Source organism: Gavia stellata, chromosome 21 (genome assembly GCF_030936135.1).
Source record: "Gavia stellata isolate bGavSte3 chromosome 21, bGavSte3.hap2, whole genome shotgun sequence".
Classification (NCBI taxonomy): domain Eukaryota; kingdom Metazoa; phylum Chordata; class Aves; order Gaviiformes; family Gaviidae; genus Gavia; species Gavia stellata.
This window is the reverse complement of record NC_082614.1, coordinates 13,508,054-13,524,934: the sequence shown is the minus strand read 5'-3', so window position 1 is coordinate 13,524,934 and position 16,881 is coordinate 13,508,054. Positions and strand designations below refer to the sequence as shown.

Here is a 16,881-nt window from a genome sequence, read left to right as displayed (position 1 = left end):
AACGCAACTCGCACTATGCCAAGTTCAGTAGGAGGGGGTGTAGGAGGCAAGGCCTGTCTGAAGCTAAGAGCAAACAGGAGGCCAAAGCCCATTACAATTTCAACGAGTATGAATGAAATGCCCGAAAATATTACACAAAGACGGTAAAAGTACTTTTCATTGTAATTCCTGATGCCAAGCTGTAAGGAGTAATACAAAGAGAACAGCTGGGCTTTTCAGAAAATGTTTTGTCTGTGTCACTGAAATCATCTAAAATGAGCCTGTTTAATCCGGACGGACTGTGAGGCCTTCAACGGTGAGTTATGAAACTACATGCTCAGAGGCCCCTTTCTAGAACCTCTTGATCCAGGGCTGCAGAAAGATGGTGAGGCTGGGGGAGAAAAATGCTCAGGACCACCTTTTCAAGTGATACCTCTTTTGGACTTCCTTCCTTCAGGGGTCATGCTTTGAGATCACTTTTGGCTCCAACTTATTTTCAGGGTGCTCGTCATCTCCTGACTCAGCTGGGATTCTGGTATCCGCCAGTGCAAAGGCAGGAGGTCTGGAACCTCCCACTAAAAAGTAGCCCTAAGAATTCACCCCAGAGCCTACATTTCCAAACCACGTGGGGTGACTCACAGGATGAAGCAAAGGCAGAAGCAAGCACTTTAGCTCAAGGTATTTGTTCCTCTATGCTAAACAGTAGGCAATTGTGCCTCTCCAAAGACAGTACACAAGAATTCAGCTGTACTACAGAAGATTTTGGGAAGTCACACACTTTCTTATCTTTTTTTTCAAAAGGTCTGTGAAAGAAAATAAAGGTTAAATGTCCAAGGTGAGTCACAGTGTGAGCTCAAGTTGTGCTACATCCCCATTCCATCCTAAAACCAGTATAGCTGTTGACTGCTTTGGGATAAGTATCTCTAATTTTCCACCTGCAGCAGCTTGGGATGATGGCTTTGTCTTCCAGATCAAAAGAGCCAAAGCGCCAGTGAATGTATTGCTTATAAGCAAGGTGACGCAGCTGGTTGTTGATATTGCCATCCGTCAAGTCCAGAAAAGGGTCTTTGTAGAGAAGGGCTTTCTTCAGGGTGTGACTGGACAGCACCAGCTGCTGAAACCAATGGGAGGTGGTGATGCACGGCCCTTTTTTCCTTCGGCAGCAGAGCTGCTCGTGGGGCTTCTGGGTTGGCTGGCATTTGCCACAGAAGCACCACTTTTGGCAGACTGGAGAAGAGGCCCCTTGTCTGAGAGGTTGCCCCAGCTTGTATTCTTCAATATTGTGGTTCTCGTTGGACTCACTGGTGAGCATCGGCTTGGATTCTTCATCATCAGGGTTCTCATTGGACTCCCTGGTGCGCATCAGCTTGGATTCTTCATTATCATGTTTCTCGTTGGACTCGCTGCTGCGGCAGCTGCCAGCATCACAGAATTTTACAGGGTGGCTTTGCAACAACAATTCCCAACATAAATTAAAGAAAACAGCATTTGCTGCTTCATCCAACTGCAGAGAGAATTTACAACAGTGATCCTCACCATTGGGTTTTTCATTTGACACAGCACAATAGGGATAATGATGATAGATCAGCAGATCTGGAGGAGGATTGTCTTTCTGTGTTGCCAACGCCCACCCTAGTGAAATCGAATCAACACCTTGCAAGTTGTTTCAACACCAACGCACTCCCGCTGGCACATACTCACCACAGGAAAGCAGCACTTTTTAGCTGACTCTAGAAAATACATCCTCTGGTCACAGGACCTATAAACTTGAAGTGGACAATAGGAATCTAGTTTTACCCCTCAGAATCTAATCTGGAAATATGGGAGGGTGGCGGAATCCCAAATCAGTTTGGAATGACATTCCTTAATTCTCCCTTCTGAAGGGAGGATCCCAAAGGTTAAGCGTCTGTCTTTACCTCAACAATGCTGCCTTCAGCATGCTGCAAGCTTGTTTTCAGAGGTTTCTTTATCCAGGTAACATGTGGCTCATCAACATAGGACACATACATCACCTGTGCAGCAGAAGAAATGAGCATTGTCAGCTGGAGTAGTGACTTGGAGAACTGGGGACAAACACAGCATAGACCTGACCTCAGGGCATGGGTTCTGCAGTCTGTACTCCGGGAACAATCCCCTGCAACAGCGTGTTGCAAGGGCCCATATTTCCAGTATCTGGGACAGCAAGGACATGGGGAGCTACGGGGACAGAGGGAACAGGAAGAGATGGTATGGAACTACCTGTAGGAGTGTGGTTGTGCAGGGCCTTTAGGTAGTCTCCTCTTCACTCTTTAAGAATACATGTCTAAAATCCTGGGGGATTAGTAGAGGCAGCCCAGAGAAATAACCATTAATGTCTTGAAAAAGAGGAAGAGGCAACTGAAGTTGGCAGGGAAGAGGCTTTGAGCAATGCCCTCTTCACGGACAACCCTTTCATGACACCCTTCTGCTGTTTTGAAGGATCACTATTCCCTTCACGTTTCCCTGATAGAGACAGTGTGAGTCTGCCGTGCCAAAGTTGTGTGTAGAGCCCACTGCACTCACGCAGTGCATGCTGTGCACAGCGCCATGAAAGCTTCCTGGATCAGCTGCATTTTTGTATCCATAGAGCATCAATTTACATTTTTTACCTGTGTTGGATTCAGAATAGTCTCATACTTTCTCCTCTTGTAAATTTTGTAGAATGATTTGCTGCAGCCGGAGCAATTACATAGACAAATAACAACTTCAATGGCACTCACAGCCTGCACACGGTAAAAAAAGCAAGTAGTGATTCCACTTTCTTATTGCAACTGTATCTCCAGAACTGGTTTTATTAACAAAAAAAGTAAGTCTCTCACCCAACCAAAAAAGGACATCATGGACCCTACATTTTTAATGAGTTCAATGACGTTAAATTTTCCACCCTTAAAGAAAGCAGAAAGGAATAACTGGGAGGCAAGATCTGTTACCATTCATTCAACTTGATGGCTTTTGTCTTTTTGTCTCTTCACAATGTATCTTTGTCTCTTTACAATTCAATCAATCCCAAAATTTCACAGACCATCTCAGACACTTTGCAGGGGAGAATAAGCAACTTGAGAGGGAAACAGTGGTGACAATCGGGGTTCATGATGATAACATCATGTCATGATGATACACACCTGTTATTGTCTCAGTCTTAAACCAACAATCCTGCTTCTTTTCCAGCCCTGCCATTTCATCCTCAGCTTTGCTCTCCTATGCTGCTCAGTTCAGTTTAGATCTACTCATCCGACATGACTTCCATCCCAGAATGATGGACAGGAGAGAGGAGAGGGGTATATGGCAGAAGTGGGGCTAAGAAAATAGCAAGCTTTCTTCTCCCTCCACAAGGAAAAAGAATTGCATTTACTGTGCCGAAGACAAGGACATCAAACCGTATTCCATAGACTTTGGAAAGGGTTCTCTGCTGCTTCCCATGTAGTGGCTTGTAGTACCTTGCATATCTGCAAAAGAGTAAATGAAGATCTGTGCAGCTTCCCTGGGAGCTATAATGCCGTGAGTTTGCAGAACGCAAAAAGAGGCGTTGTTTCTTCTCCCTCCCTCCAGCCCTTTCAGCCTTCTGAAATGAAGGTGCTGAGACCAGCTTGATGAACAGTATTTTCCCCAGCATCTGACCTGGCAGTCTAAACTAAATTAATATATATAGAGAGATTTAGACAAATTAAAAATCCAACTAATGTCCAATGAGTGTTCTGCTGTCTCAACTCAAATTGGAACCTGAAGTTGCAGAAAGAAGTTCAATCACAGGTAAAGCAGACAGAAAACCTCAGCAAGGATATGTGAGTTGCTGGCAATGACAAGAGTGCCCATGCTCTGGAGGCTTTAATATCGTGTTATCCAACACCAGCTCTGAACTCCTGAGCACACTTCAGCATGCCGGGTATCAGCCCTTTTTCATTCTTCGATCAGTAGAGAGTGGCAAGAATCATGTGAGCCTTTATTAACTTCCAGTTTCTTATTCTATCAAGAACATGACCCTCCTGATGCACAGCTCACATCAGCTTATGGATCAATAAGCAGTCACAGAGCATGGAACAAAGAGATCTTTTTAAATCTGACAATGAAAAGCTGGCAGTACAGACAAAATTATTACATTAAACTGAAAGACATACTAAAACACACAATGGTACTAATATCCAACCTCTGATAGCAACACCCATATGTCTTCTGCCTCAGACATGCTGTCAGGACTTCAAGTGCTCTGTTGTTCTTGACTGGTTTACTTGAGTGACCTCTAAGTCCTGTTCTCCTTCATTTAGATAAATAATTAGAATGGAATTTGCTTGGTCGAAGGGACAGAAGGTCAGTTCCAGGGGCAGCAGATACCCACAGATCACTCTGTCACTGCTAATCAGAATTTGTTTTATAGTTGGTTGCCTGTTCAAGTACCGAAAGAGTAAACTGTTTAAGAGGATATGTCTGGTGTAAATGCCATCAGCCCTCTGCTTTCTAGCATCTCCAGGTACTCATTCAGATGATAGAGACATCTAAAGAAAAATACATTTTCCTCCTTTTCTTTCTTTGCCATCTTGATGCTAACAAACCAGCCCATAGCAAGCTTTTACTTGATTCCACTCTCTCCTGCACATCCTACTGCAAGCTAAGTTTGACAGACTTTCAGAGTGCTTTTAATCAGAGTTCCCTAGATCATGCGATCATTTGCTTCCCATTCACCGCAATCTGATTTGTATTCTCTGAAGGCAGTGAGTCACTCAGAAAAACACATTGTGATGTGTTCTGCTTTTCCTTGCTTGCACAGACATGAAATGCCCTTTTTCCTGTGCTGAAGGATTCCACAGCCTGTGGCCAAGACATGTTTTAATGGCCAGCTCTTAGCCTCTGAAGCCTGCAGGTCAGTTAGGTTTTATTTGAAAGTTTTCCTAACTCTTTCCAGGATCAGAGGTTTTCTCTAGCCCTCAGGGTAGAGGTTATTTCAAAGCTGCTCTTGATGGCATAGAAGCCTTCTCCTCTGTAACAGCTTTGTGCTCAGAGCTGACCTGTTAAGAGCTTTCTTGATCACTGGCTGAAGCTTTGCTCCCTTGCACCTCAAGTAGTTCTTTTCTTTTGGAAGGCTAAAGCCTGTTTCCATTTAAGTCTATCACAAAACTCCCTTTGGAACTGAGGTGAAATCAATAGGGCTCCATGCAGACAGAGGTTATAAGCTGCCCAAAGTAGCTTTCCTGACTTCTAGGACAGCTAGACTGCTGGGGAAGCAGCATTCTATACATGCCCTGTTTCTTAACGCTCTTTTCCAAAATTTTCTCCTGCTATTCATCTTTGTTAGCTTTAGGACACTGGGCTGGATGGACCTCTGATATGATAATATTTTACATTCTTATGACATGTCACTGATGTCAAAAAAAGTTTTCTTGAAATGTATTAATTGTAGGATCATTTCTAGCTCTGCCCCCCCCTTACTCACTTGGGTAGTTTTACTGAAATCAGCAGCTCTGTTTATACAAGTTGGCATGTACTAGCTCAACAGTGTGGCAGGGTTTGTGCATGTTCTTCGCCAAAACATCCATGCTTGTTTTAAATAGTATTATGCTCAGTCTATTCACTGCTCTTCAACTTTCACTGTCTTTGCTTTTTAAATTGCTGGACTGAACTATTCTACTCCTCTTTTTTAATTTTGGAGACATCAGAGGATGACATTTCTTTGCCAATAAACCCCTTGATTAACAGATACGGAGTCAGGCCACCAGGATGTGGTCTGGCATCATGCACGCTCTCCCAGCAGCCTATGTTCTCAGACCAGGCTCACTCCCTGCAGCAGAGATTTCAGCTGAGCTGTAGCAAAATAATCTCGCTACAGACTGGTATTTTGATGCTTAAAAGATAACAAATTTTGGGCAACCCCATTCTTGGCATTTTGACTGTCGCTGTTAATCTGACACTAAACATCCTCAAAACTACTCCATTGTCTTCTTCCAAAAGCCTTCTCGGAAACTGTTTTGCCTACAAAAATATATTCAACAGAAAGGTTGCTGTCCTCAGCCTCACAGCACTGTCTTGCTTTTCCCTTGTGATCTTCCCCACCTCCTGTCTGTGGTTGCCAGGTAGAGGGAACACCTATTTGTTCTTTGTTTGCACAGCTCCAGCACAATGCAGCTTTGGAATACGCTGGCAGCTCCTAGACAGTTATGGCACTCATGTTAGCATCACAAATGTATGAAAATCCATAATGTAATAATAATCATGCCGTGAGTCAAAAAGAGAGTGTTGTTACACATGAGTTTTGACCTAGATCTGAGGGACAACTTTAGTTTTAAACATGCTGATAAGCATTTGATAAATGCTCTGTGTAACTATTTAGAACTGGAGTCACATCAAGATTTTTTGTCAAAACTTCTCATAAATTTGCTATATGCACACAGAACCAAAAGCTCTAATTTGCTTTTGAATAAATCTTGATTCAGTCAGCTGTGGGGTTACCCAGATGGAAGAAAAACATTTGGTTATTTTATTTCTGTTAATTGCCTTGGGAAACTCACAAGTTTAGGTAGTTTCAAGCCTCAATTGCCATACGGTGGAATCTGCCCAAACTATTCTCTGTATTAGCTCCCAGAAAACATGCTGGAAATTTCTAGGCCTTTCAACACAGAAATAAAATCTCCTGCAATACAAGCATGCTCATTTGGAAGATGACCATCATGGTACATCTATACAACTGCAGTAACTGCAGGTTGAGGACATGACTACAAGAATGAAGAAGGAGAGTCAAACATCATTCCAAGTCATCATTCCCCACACCTCATCATGTCTTTGCTTCAACTCAGAAAACATGCTACTTGCTTCATATAACATTTTTTACCTGAAGTGGAATCCAGGCTTTATTTTTTTCCCATCAAGGTGGTGGAAAACATACTTTGGACTGCAGCTGTAAAACCAGCTGTCCAAGTTACAGCCCTAGTTAATCTCAATGGCAATGACTCCTCCCTAGAAACAGACACAGTAAGCTTAGGGACTAGCGCTGTGATTGCTGCCTGTGCTAAACTGCTGTTAAAGTCAGCAGAGACTTGAGGGATGCCATTGGCAGGGACACATCTCTATAGACACATTAACTCACAAGCAACATTTGCCAATCAAGCAGTCTTCTACTGAAGTGACTTAGTTACATTAGCTAGAAGCTACTATTAATTCAGGCCTGTCCTGTCTATTCATCTTAGCAGCACAAGTGTGTGGATGTAACTGATACATTGTGATGGTCCTTTCATTGCTTTAAACTAGATAGAGGCTCAAACCAAAAGCCTGAGTGCAAGCCTAAGTTTTGTAGGCACCCAGTCCAAATGTTTCATCTCGAATGCACTGTGCCACGCTGAGAATCAATAAATGTGGCTCAGTTGATGACTCTGGGCAGGACACTTTGTCTCTACTTCTATTCTACCCATCTGTTAATACTGACTTTCTAGAGGTATGGCTGGATACTGTGTTAAGGGCATTTGGCTCAATACCCTAAAGAACAGAGTGAAAATGTAATGGCAAAAATCAGTGCTTTTTGACTCCGAATATAAGCTGCCATTTGTGCCAGTCTGACTTTTGGATTATTCCCCCAGCAACATGATTTAGGATCTGCTTGAGTAGAATCAAAAGATGACCACGAGTGACAGCCTTGTATAAGACCTATTTAAATGCACTGTGCTTTGTAAAAGGGCCTCTACGTGCTACAATACTAATAAAATAATACCAACTCTGTCAACATGGGTCCCATCCTGTGAGATGTTAAGCACATGTAATTCTTGAAAGTTGGGGTTACTTTCCTTCTCACACAATCAGTTTCTAAACCTAGAACCATTCCATTATATGGCAGACAGCAAAACATGCAGGAAGAGAATCAAGAAAATGTTTTAACACTGAGCATGAAAAAAAAAGTGATATCACAGATCTTTACTGCCAGCTCAGAAAAAATCTGGTTTGCTTCCTGAAGGATATCTCCCAGACGAAAAATTGGACAGAGCGGGGAAGTTATCTTGTTGTGTGTGCAGGTAGTATTTAAATTTGGTGGAATATTTAGTGTGTGAAGAACATACACAATTGTTTATATTTAAAAACAAGCTGGAGCAGCTACAGATACAGGTAAGGGACTTCACACTTACTAGAACCTCTGTTAAACGTGCTTGGTTTGCAAGTAGATGAGCTTTTGATTTTGTAGGTACCAGATCTATATATCCCTAACTGGGATCTGGGAATCAAGATATATTCTCTACTCTTTGGATATTATCACCAGCAAAATTTTACCTGTATAAACTAAACACTTTCACCTTATAATTTGAATCGCACATGTGTTGTGCTATATTTCAGTGATTTTACCCTAACATAAACAAGTGTATCAGAGTGAACAATTCTGTTGTCCAGTGCGTGAGAGAAAGAGTTATGCTGGGAGACTCTGTTTCCAGGCTCTCCTTATTTATCTTGGTTCCTGGGGGATTAATAGGGCTAAAGAATTATAGAAGCTGATATTTGTCACTCTGGCAGATACAGGCCTGAATGCATAGCCTTTTTCAGTAAAGAAGGTGCCAATTTATACAATTTTTTTTTTCAAAGCACAACTACTCACTTTTCAGAAAGCATTGAGGAATGTTTGCACTTACATGGTGTAATCAAATTTTGGGAAGTGAATGTTGTTCTTTATGAACACAGTGAAGTCTTCAGAACTCCTCAGAACAGCAGGCCTAAAAAAGAAACATCAAATTGACTAACTTCTTTTGCTTAAATACATCAGTTAATGTTATGCTACTTTACTATTACCTGGAAAGCTCTCAGTAGGAGGAATATGTTGCTAAGAATAACAGATTGAAATGCAGGGAGTTGGGTGGCTCAGGGCATCAAGAAAGATATAGGCGGTTTTCTTAGTTTAAGGTATAAACTGTTCTCTCTCTATTGCACTTGTTTGTGTGGGCCAAGCCTAACTGGAGTCTCTACATGCAGCTGAAACATGATCTCAGGAGACTCCTCATATAAATCTTGCTATAGAATAGTAGTAAAATATTACACCATTTGACAGCTGATGATTTCTGCACAATGAATTGGCAGTCTCATTGCTGGTCCGCACAGACAGGTGGCCATTTACACCAGAGCTGCACAGCTAGGAAGAGTGTAAGAATGAGCCATGCGCTTAATCCTAGAGGATGTCTCTGGAAGTCAGGTGTCAATCACATTACCAAAGGTTGTCCTGCCCTCCCAGCAAATACCAGTTTGAGGACCTCTCCTGCAGTGGTTTGTGTCACAGTAGTTTGTGTCACTAAATATGTAGGTGGAATGCAAAGACAATGGAAAGCAGACTGCCAGTCTGAACCATCCTCAAAAGAGTGATTTCTCTGAAGCTAATGTCGCAGGAAAGAAGGAATTTTCCTACAAGTTGCCAGCTGGGTAACCTTGGCCTAGACTGTGTGAGACAACCTCTGCTACACTCAGGATGTGCCAGGGCTATAGGAAAGTAAGAGATATAATTTTTAGCATTGTTTGTCTGGCATAGGGACTATGCTAAACTGGACTATTGGCATTGTTCCATTTTAAGAATGAGCCAGGAATATCTTAATTTCCACCAAGACAGCCATTCCAAGGGGGAAACCCAGTCTTCAAAGCAGTCATCCACATAAAGGACAGTGCTTCTAAGCAGGGAATGTTTTTCCTATAATTGTATTTTGAGCAATGCCTCTGCATCAGAGATCTGTGACAACAAGAAGCACATTAGCTGGATGACATGCAGCTTCCATGAGGGACTTCTCATGAGCGTCTTCTAAACCAAGTCAACAAATGACTTGATTGCAAACCAAATTAACATTCGTGGATGCTACCTGGGCACAAAAGTCACTGATGAGTTTCAGTGCATAATAGTCAAAATATTAATAATGTATGTTAATTTTTAAAGAACTAAAAATGAATGAACCTATATAATGTGAAACTGTCCATAATTCATCCACTGGGAAGCATCTGGAATCTGATCCAAAGCTTTTCTGAAAAAGGTGTTGTAAACACCTGTCCTTCAGCCAGCTAATCTAACTGTGCCCTGCCTCAGGCAGAAAGGAACAATCAAAAGAATCTTCTTGCCAACATGCAATGGCTTTGTTCAGCTCCTGCCATAACTAACGGGAAGGAAAAGGAGGCCTCCTGTATAGTTCATGAAACTTACCTTTCAAAGGAATTTGGACAATAAAGACAATCATGGGTGTAACCAAAGCCCAACATTGCTACCTCAGTATCTCAACCAGATGGCAAAGCTTCCTGGGCTCTGACCTTGGTCTTATGTACCGTTTTCGTAGAAAATAAACACTCAGCTTTGCTTTTTAGTGATTCCTCATTTTTTCCTTGCCAATGGGACTTGTGAAGGAACTTTATACATCAGAGGTTTGGATCAAACGTCTCATCCATTATTTTTGGTCCCTGGTAGTGACCAACTACTGGCACTTTAGAGGAAGGTTAGGAAACAAGACAGAATGTGTCAACTGTGCGATGTAATTAAAAGCAAAATTCCCTCCGTAATGCAGCAGTGAGCCTACGCAGTGTGACATTTAAAAATGACTGGCAGTCACTGAAACTTTATAAAAAACCCCTAGGATTTCATTAACTCAGGAAGCTCATGCATATCTTTCCCGGATACTGTATGAACAATTACAGCCTTCCTGTTGTTGGACAAAGCCTTTTTCAGATCACAGCTCTGTCCACAGGAGAAGGGAATGGAAATCCCTTTAAAGAGCTGAAAAAAACTCAGCAGAAGGAGCTGTAGGAGGCATTGTGGACTCTGGAGGGGAACTGGCAGTGGAAAAACCACTCAGTCTCTGCAGAAAACACCAAATTAGGGAAAAGACGGGTTATATACACAGAATCACACTTGTATCTTTTAAAAGCAATAAGTTAATAAAAATGATAATTGACCTAGTTTCTTACACATATATTTCAAAGCTAGTTGAGAGGAGCTAAAATTGATTATAATTTGCTCTCTTAGAGTGTAATCTCCATCATTTCAGTTGAAATAAAATATTTTATAAATTTTTTTCATGCTTTGGCTGATACAGAATAGAAATAGAACATTTTCGTCTGGAAACACTGTACATTCATGGTGTTACAAAAAAAGACGGCTATGAGGGCCCTCCATCCTACTCTCTAGGTCACAGCAGCATTGTTCCATGGAGTCTTTTTCCTAGAGTTTTCTTCAGCTCACTGTTACAGATTGCCAGCATTGAGGTTTTCATCATCTACCTAGAGAGGATGGAAAGACCGTTCTTCAGTCTGAGGAGGATCCCCAAACACTAGCTTGCAGCACAATGTACAGACAACCAATCTACCTCTACTGTTCTGGAAGGTGGAAGCAACCTCACTGTGATAAATGAACCCACAAAGAACTTCTACATGATAGAGCCTTAAGCCTTGCAGAAGAAAACCCCAAGTTAGGAAACTTTTTATTTCTGTCCCTGATTAAACCTATCTTACATTGATGCATTTTCCTTGACATTTGAATTAATGAGCCAAATGCCTCTAGTGAATTCAAGATGAGCCTGTGACATCTAAAACTGTTTCTATGGCAGCTGCGCAATGATACAAACTGGAGGCTATGACTTCACTGCAGAATCGTACAGCAGGACAGATTGTTAGAAGTAAGTTATTCAGCTATTATAATCAGTGTTAACAGTATGGCTATGAAGGAAATAGCTGTTTTACATACATGAGATCTATATGTGCCTAAGCAAAGGGATTATCCTAAAATTTCACGACTTTGTCAAAGTAAATCCTTCTTTTGACATAAAATTAAGTGCAGATATCTCTTTCACTTACTCAGGGGGGTCTTCCTTGGATTCCACAGGGCACCATGCTCTGATCTCACAGGTTTTAACTGTTGCATTATAATTCACACATCTTCCTGGTTGAATTCCTGTAGAGAAACAAGCTCTTAATCAGCAAAGACAAGAGTTTTTTGACAATTAGAGACAGTTTCAACATGTCAGTGGATTCCTCCTCAAATGTAAGATAGGGAGCTTGACATTTCAGATTGTTGCAGCCTTCTATGGGAGGAAGCTGTAGGAAGAACTACCCAAACCATGGTCCTGCCACACATCAATCCTTATTTAGCCATTTGCTTGAGTCAACAGTGTTTGTCATTGTTTGGGCTGAGGGTGAAGTAATTTCCGTCACAATTTTATATGAAGTTACATATCCGAGTCTTGGGATAAATTGAGAAACCAACTGTTTCAGTCAGAAGTTTAATTCAACAACATGAACAAATTAAACAACAATATGAAGGTAGGCAGAAAACCTTAATTCTTTCTGCACTCCTGGAAAGTCAGCATTTTCTGTGAGCGTTTGGTCTTTACCAGGGAAAGTGATAATCCAGCCAGCAGCCCAAATTCAGGGAATCTCAGCACTACAAAGAACTCACATAGTTGATGAAAGCAGTATGATGCCTTCCGGACAACTGGTCCCAAATAAAAGACACAAGTCCCCTGACTTATTCTGAGAACTACCTAACCATCATAGGGGTGTTACAGACTCTTCAAACAGATCCTGCAGTCACTCCATTTGCTAAGCCATGGATTTCAGTGAGAGTGACTGTGAGACTGGCCCTCACTCACATCAGCCTGTACTCTTCTTCACATCTCCCCTTCCTCTGCTCCCTCTCACTGTTTCTCCTTTTAGTAAGGGCACACACAAGGTGATAAGAACTCAGTTTTGTGGGTTTGAAAATATGTTCGTAGATATCTCTTAGGATGTTGTACTGTTCTACTGCAATTCTCCAAGTTGGATCTTGCACATGCTGCACTGGTCAATAATGCAATAAAAGATAGTACCCGCAAAAAAATATTTCAGTCTGAAAATGCTGTTTACGTACCATGACTGTGGATATCTACACTCCCTTTTTCACAGGACTTGTCTGAAGAGCAGATAGCTTTGGCGAAGGGTTACTGGAAAAAAAATTACATAAATGAGCAATATAAATATCTCCCTCTCCACACCTATGTAAAAAGTCTTACTCAGCTTCAATGGAAAAATATCAAATAATAAGAGAAAATAACAATGCAGAGCAGGTATAACCCTTAGTAATTATTTGGCTTATAAGAGATAAAGGCTCAGCTACCTGCAAAACCAGAAAAAAAGCTCTTTCCTTGCTTACAATAACATTTGTCTTTATTATTTATCTCTTTTCCTGTTTTTCACACTCTCTCCTATACTATTAAACACAATAAATTTAATACAGAACTATTAATCCTTTGTTTACTAACAGTCCCATATACTTCTGCCAGTGAAAATCAACTTGTATTCATGAACTACTCTGCAAGGTCCCACTTCTAGACCAGCCAAATGAAGAGGAGAGCTGCAGCTGACAACCAGGTCTGACCTACAGAAAGGAAGGAAGGGGACATGTAGGAATCAGCAACAGTAATAGTAAGAGCACCATATTAGCAGAGAAGCTGATAGCAATTCTGTAGCTCCACCATTCCTTCAGGTTTTCCTCAACCTGCAGCAATGCCAGAGAAGCTGGACAGCAATCACTGGCCTGAATGTCATTACCTCCTGAAAGTGATGCAGATAGGTTTGGCTGCAAGGTCATTGGTGCAAGGCAAAGTCACAACTGCCAGCTGATTCCCTGAGAAAGAAAGGAGCGATTAAACTAGATCTTGCATGTTATCTGCTGAGATACAAACATAAAGAGCAACAGTATTTGCTTGTACCGGACGGCTCCAAGGACAGTCCACTCTTTTACATCAACATGCATTCGATACATCCTAAGTATAAATCACAAAACATATTTACCTCAGGGCACCTCCACTCAAGCTGATTCTCTGTCTTAATGATGTTGGTCATGATGAAAAGAGAGTTTACCGCCTACATGGAGGAAAGAATATGAATCTGACTGAAATATCACATACTTGATTCAGACCTCAGACATTCCAGAACATCACCTGGAAGGACTACAAGGCTGTTCCTGCTCTACCTCCCCCTGACAGACCTTCAGATTCTACCCAGCTCAAAGAGGAAAAGACATCATCAGGGCAGGAATGAGCAGCGAGAGGCAAGGTGGCACTGATTTTTCTTTAAACTGGCATTACAACTGAGAAAGATACACTAGCATTAATTCATAGTAACACTACTGTGTTTAGTACAGATATAGTGGAATGAGTCCCTTCCTAGGTTTGCTATTACCAAAATACTAAATTGATTATGTAAAAATTGCATAACAAAAAGCACCACAGAAATCTCATAAAAGAGGATAATTTTTTTTCCTTATATTAAGGGAGGAAGATTTGGCTTTAAACATTGCTGTAATCATACTGAATGGTAGGATAGAGACATGTCAGGAAAGCAACCAGATCACAGAATCACTACGGTTGGAAATGACCTGTAAGATCATCAAGTCCAACCATCAACTAACACCATCATGCCCATTAAACCATGTCCCACAATGCCTCATCCACACATTCCTTGAACACCTCCAGTGATGGTGACTCCACCACTTCCCTGGGCAGCCTGTTCCAATGCTTGATGATCTTACAGGTCTTTTCTAACCTTAATGATTCTGTGATTCTGCAATTCTGTGACATTAAATTAAGACTTGCCTGCATTGACATAGCGTATTCTGCTGTATCCCAGATCCTGTCGTTTGCGTAAGCCACTCCCTTCACACTAGTGCGAACTGAGCTGTTAACTTCATCCTTCTTCTGATAGAATTTGTTACTGATGACTATATAACCGGCCAGATAAAACAGAAAGGACAAATTAGCCCATAAGAATAAAATGGGTCAGCTTCTTTGTATCATTCTTGGACAAAATGCACTGCAAGATAAAAGTCAGATGGACATTTTCAAGTAATCGAGAGCCTTTTTGTGTGAAACGCATGCATTGCTGGACCAAAGTCTGCCTTGGTTTACTTTCACAACTTTTGGCTTTGTCAGAAATGAACTGGTATATGCAAGAAGAGAATTTCTATTTTTCCATCCTAAATTATATAGACAGCATGAGGTGACATCCTGGCCCTTCAGATGCCATTTGTGAAACACCAATTAACTGCAACAGGGCTTGATATCCAAAAACTTTCACCCATGCTGCGTTGCTGCATACCTAGACTTTGACTTTCTCTGTCAGTCACAAATGGTAGTGTCCTCTCTAAGTGTTTCTTTTTTTTTTGAGAGCTTAAAATACTTAGTCCTTAACTTTCCAGAGTGACTATTTTTGTGCCTCATGCTGACTGCTTCAAAAACCTTGCCCTAATGTTTTTACTTTCTCATGAATTGAATGTGTTAATAAAAGGAGGAAGGATGCCTCTGTTTTTAAGCTGACAGGAAAGTCACCTAGCTCATCTAACTCATAAAAGCACCGTCAACTTTGAAAAACTATTGTACATTCAGAAGATACTTTCCGCACTACATGAAAGTGATATAAAGGGTTTGCTTTGAAAAACAAGCCACAAGAGCTAGCAACATTTCAGCTTAACAACAGACTGTTCTGGGGGGGATAAAATAGTATCTGAAGAACAGAAATACAAAGCACCTGATCAATGTTCCTTTATTTATATCGTCTATTATAATAGCATTTCAGCCTTTTCATTCTGGAGAACAGTGCTTTGGGATAACCATGTTGTTGGAAACTGGCAGTGGGAACCCAGCTCTGAGCAGCAGTAGGTGGGTATAGTACCTTAGTAAGGCAACTTGAATTTCCTGCAGATTTGATTCTTTGTGAGATTGGGATCAGTGTGCTCAATGTCCTGGCTTGCTGCCCTCCCATGAGAATGAAACCAACTTTATGAACTTCGGCAGACTTTGTTCCACAAACACTTATCACTGAGAACAGTCCTAGTTTGGCAGCAGAGAGGAAAATCTGCCCTTTAGAGGCAATCAGTTCTTGCATATTCCTAAAACATCTTATTGTTCTTGAAATCTGCTGCAAGGGCTGACTCGCCATTTAATCTGACCCTGAATAGGAGACTCTACAGAGCAGACTCTAATCTCAGAAACACTGGTGTAAATCTGAGATTATTCGGTGAAGTTATTTTCGATTTTTCAGACAAGAAACAAAACCAGACAAGAAACAAAACCAGACAGCATGGCAAGTGTTTTTTAGAGGAAGCTTAGTTAACTCTGTCCAAGCAACCCCACCTTGTTAGATAACGTCCTATGCCACACTCCCACCACAAAGTTCCCACAAACACATCCATCTTCCAAGAATGGCCTAACACCAGATCAATGATCTTGTTTGCTGCCACAAAACTCAAAGTGCTGAAACCCAAGTTGTAACCAGACGACCTCCAATACAAGAAACATTTGCTCACGTACAACACAGCATCCCACCACCACACACTTACCAAATAAGCAAAGCAACAATTATGTCACAGAAACTTTTCATAGATCCGTACGCAACACTCTGAACACGTATGTATTTCGGAGACTCATACCGAGTCAGGCACTCCAGCCAGCCAGCCATTGCTAGCACTTCCTTTGAGGAACTGGCTTTTGAAAATGGCAGCTGCCTTGTGCTGTCTTCTTACACCCCTGCATCCTTCCCAGGCCATCCCACGTAAAGGCACAGTCAGAAACTGGTATGAGAATGGTACGGTGGTTGAGAGAATCAAGAACTGCCTGAAGAGCCACATCCTGCGGCTTTTTCAGAGAAAAAGCACCAAATTTCACCCTGGAGCTCCAGAGCTGATTGCTCAGCACCTTGTTCTTGTCACCTTCTGTTGATGGCACCATCTCTCCTCAGTACTACCAGACTTTCCCAGTCTGAAGTAACACTGGGATCACTGTAGAGATGAGGCTAAATGGATGGAAGCGAGCGTCACATTGACCTCCTTCTGGGCCTGACTCTCCAGCACCCAACACTTCACACCAGCACAAAGGTGTAATACACTTCTGGACTGGGCAGATGAATGCAACACCCACTTCGCAGGGGTGG

The 16,881-nt window shown here is 41.7% G+C and overlaps 1 protein-coding gene across 1 annotated transcript; it reads right to left on the bottom strand.

Annotated features, from left to right (window-relative positions):
- Positions 1-832: 832 nt before the first annotated feature.
- Positions 833-16,410, bottom strand: P2RX7 (purinergic receptor P2X 7). The gene is given in 14 exon segments (XM_059827922.1): positions 833-1,236; positions 1,342-1,483; positions 1,896-1,991; positions 2,607-2,720; positions 2,817-2,882; positions 3,350-3,443; positions 6,815-6,939; positions 7,892-8,017; positions 8,594-8,672; positions 11,773-11,869; positions 12,824-12,896; positions 13,747-13,818; positions 14,550-14,694; positions 16,292-16,410. Coding segments are annotated over 14 exon segments (1,752 nt in total).
- Between the last annotated feature and the right edge of the window lie 471 nt (positions 16,411-16,881).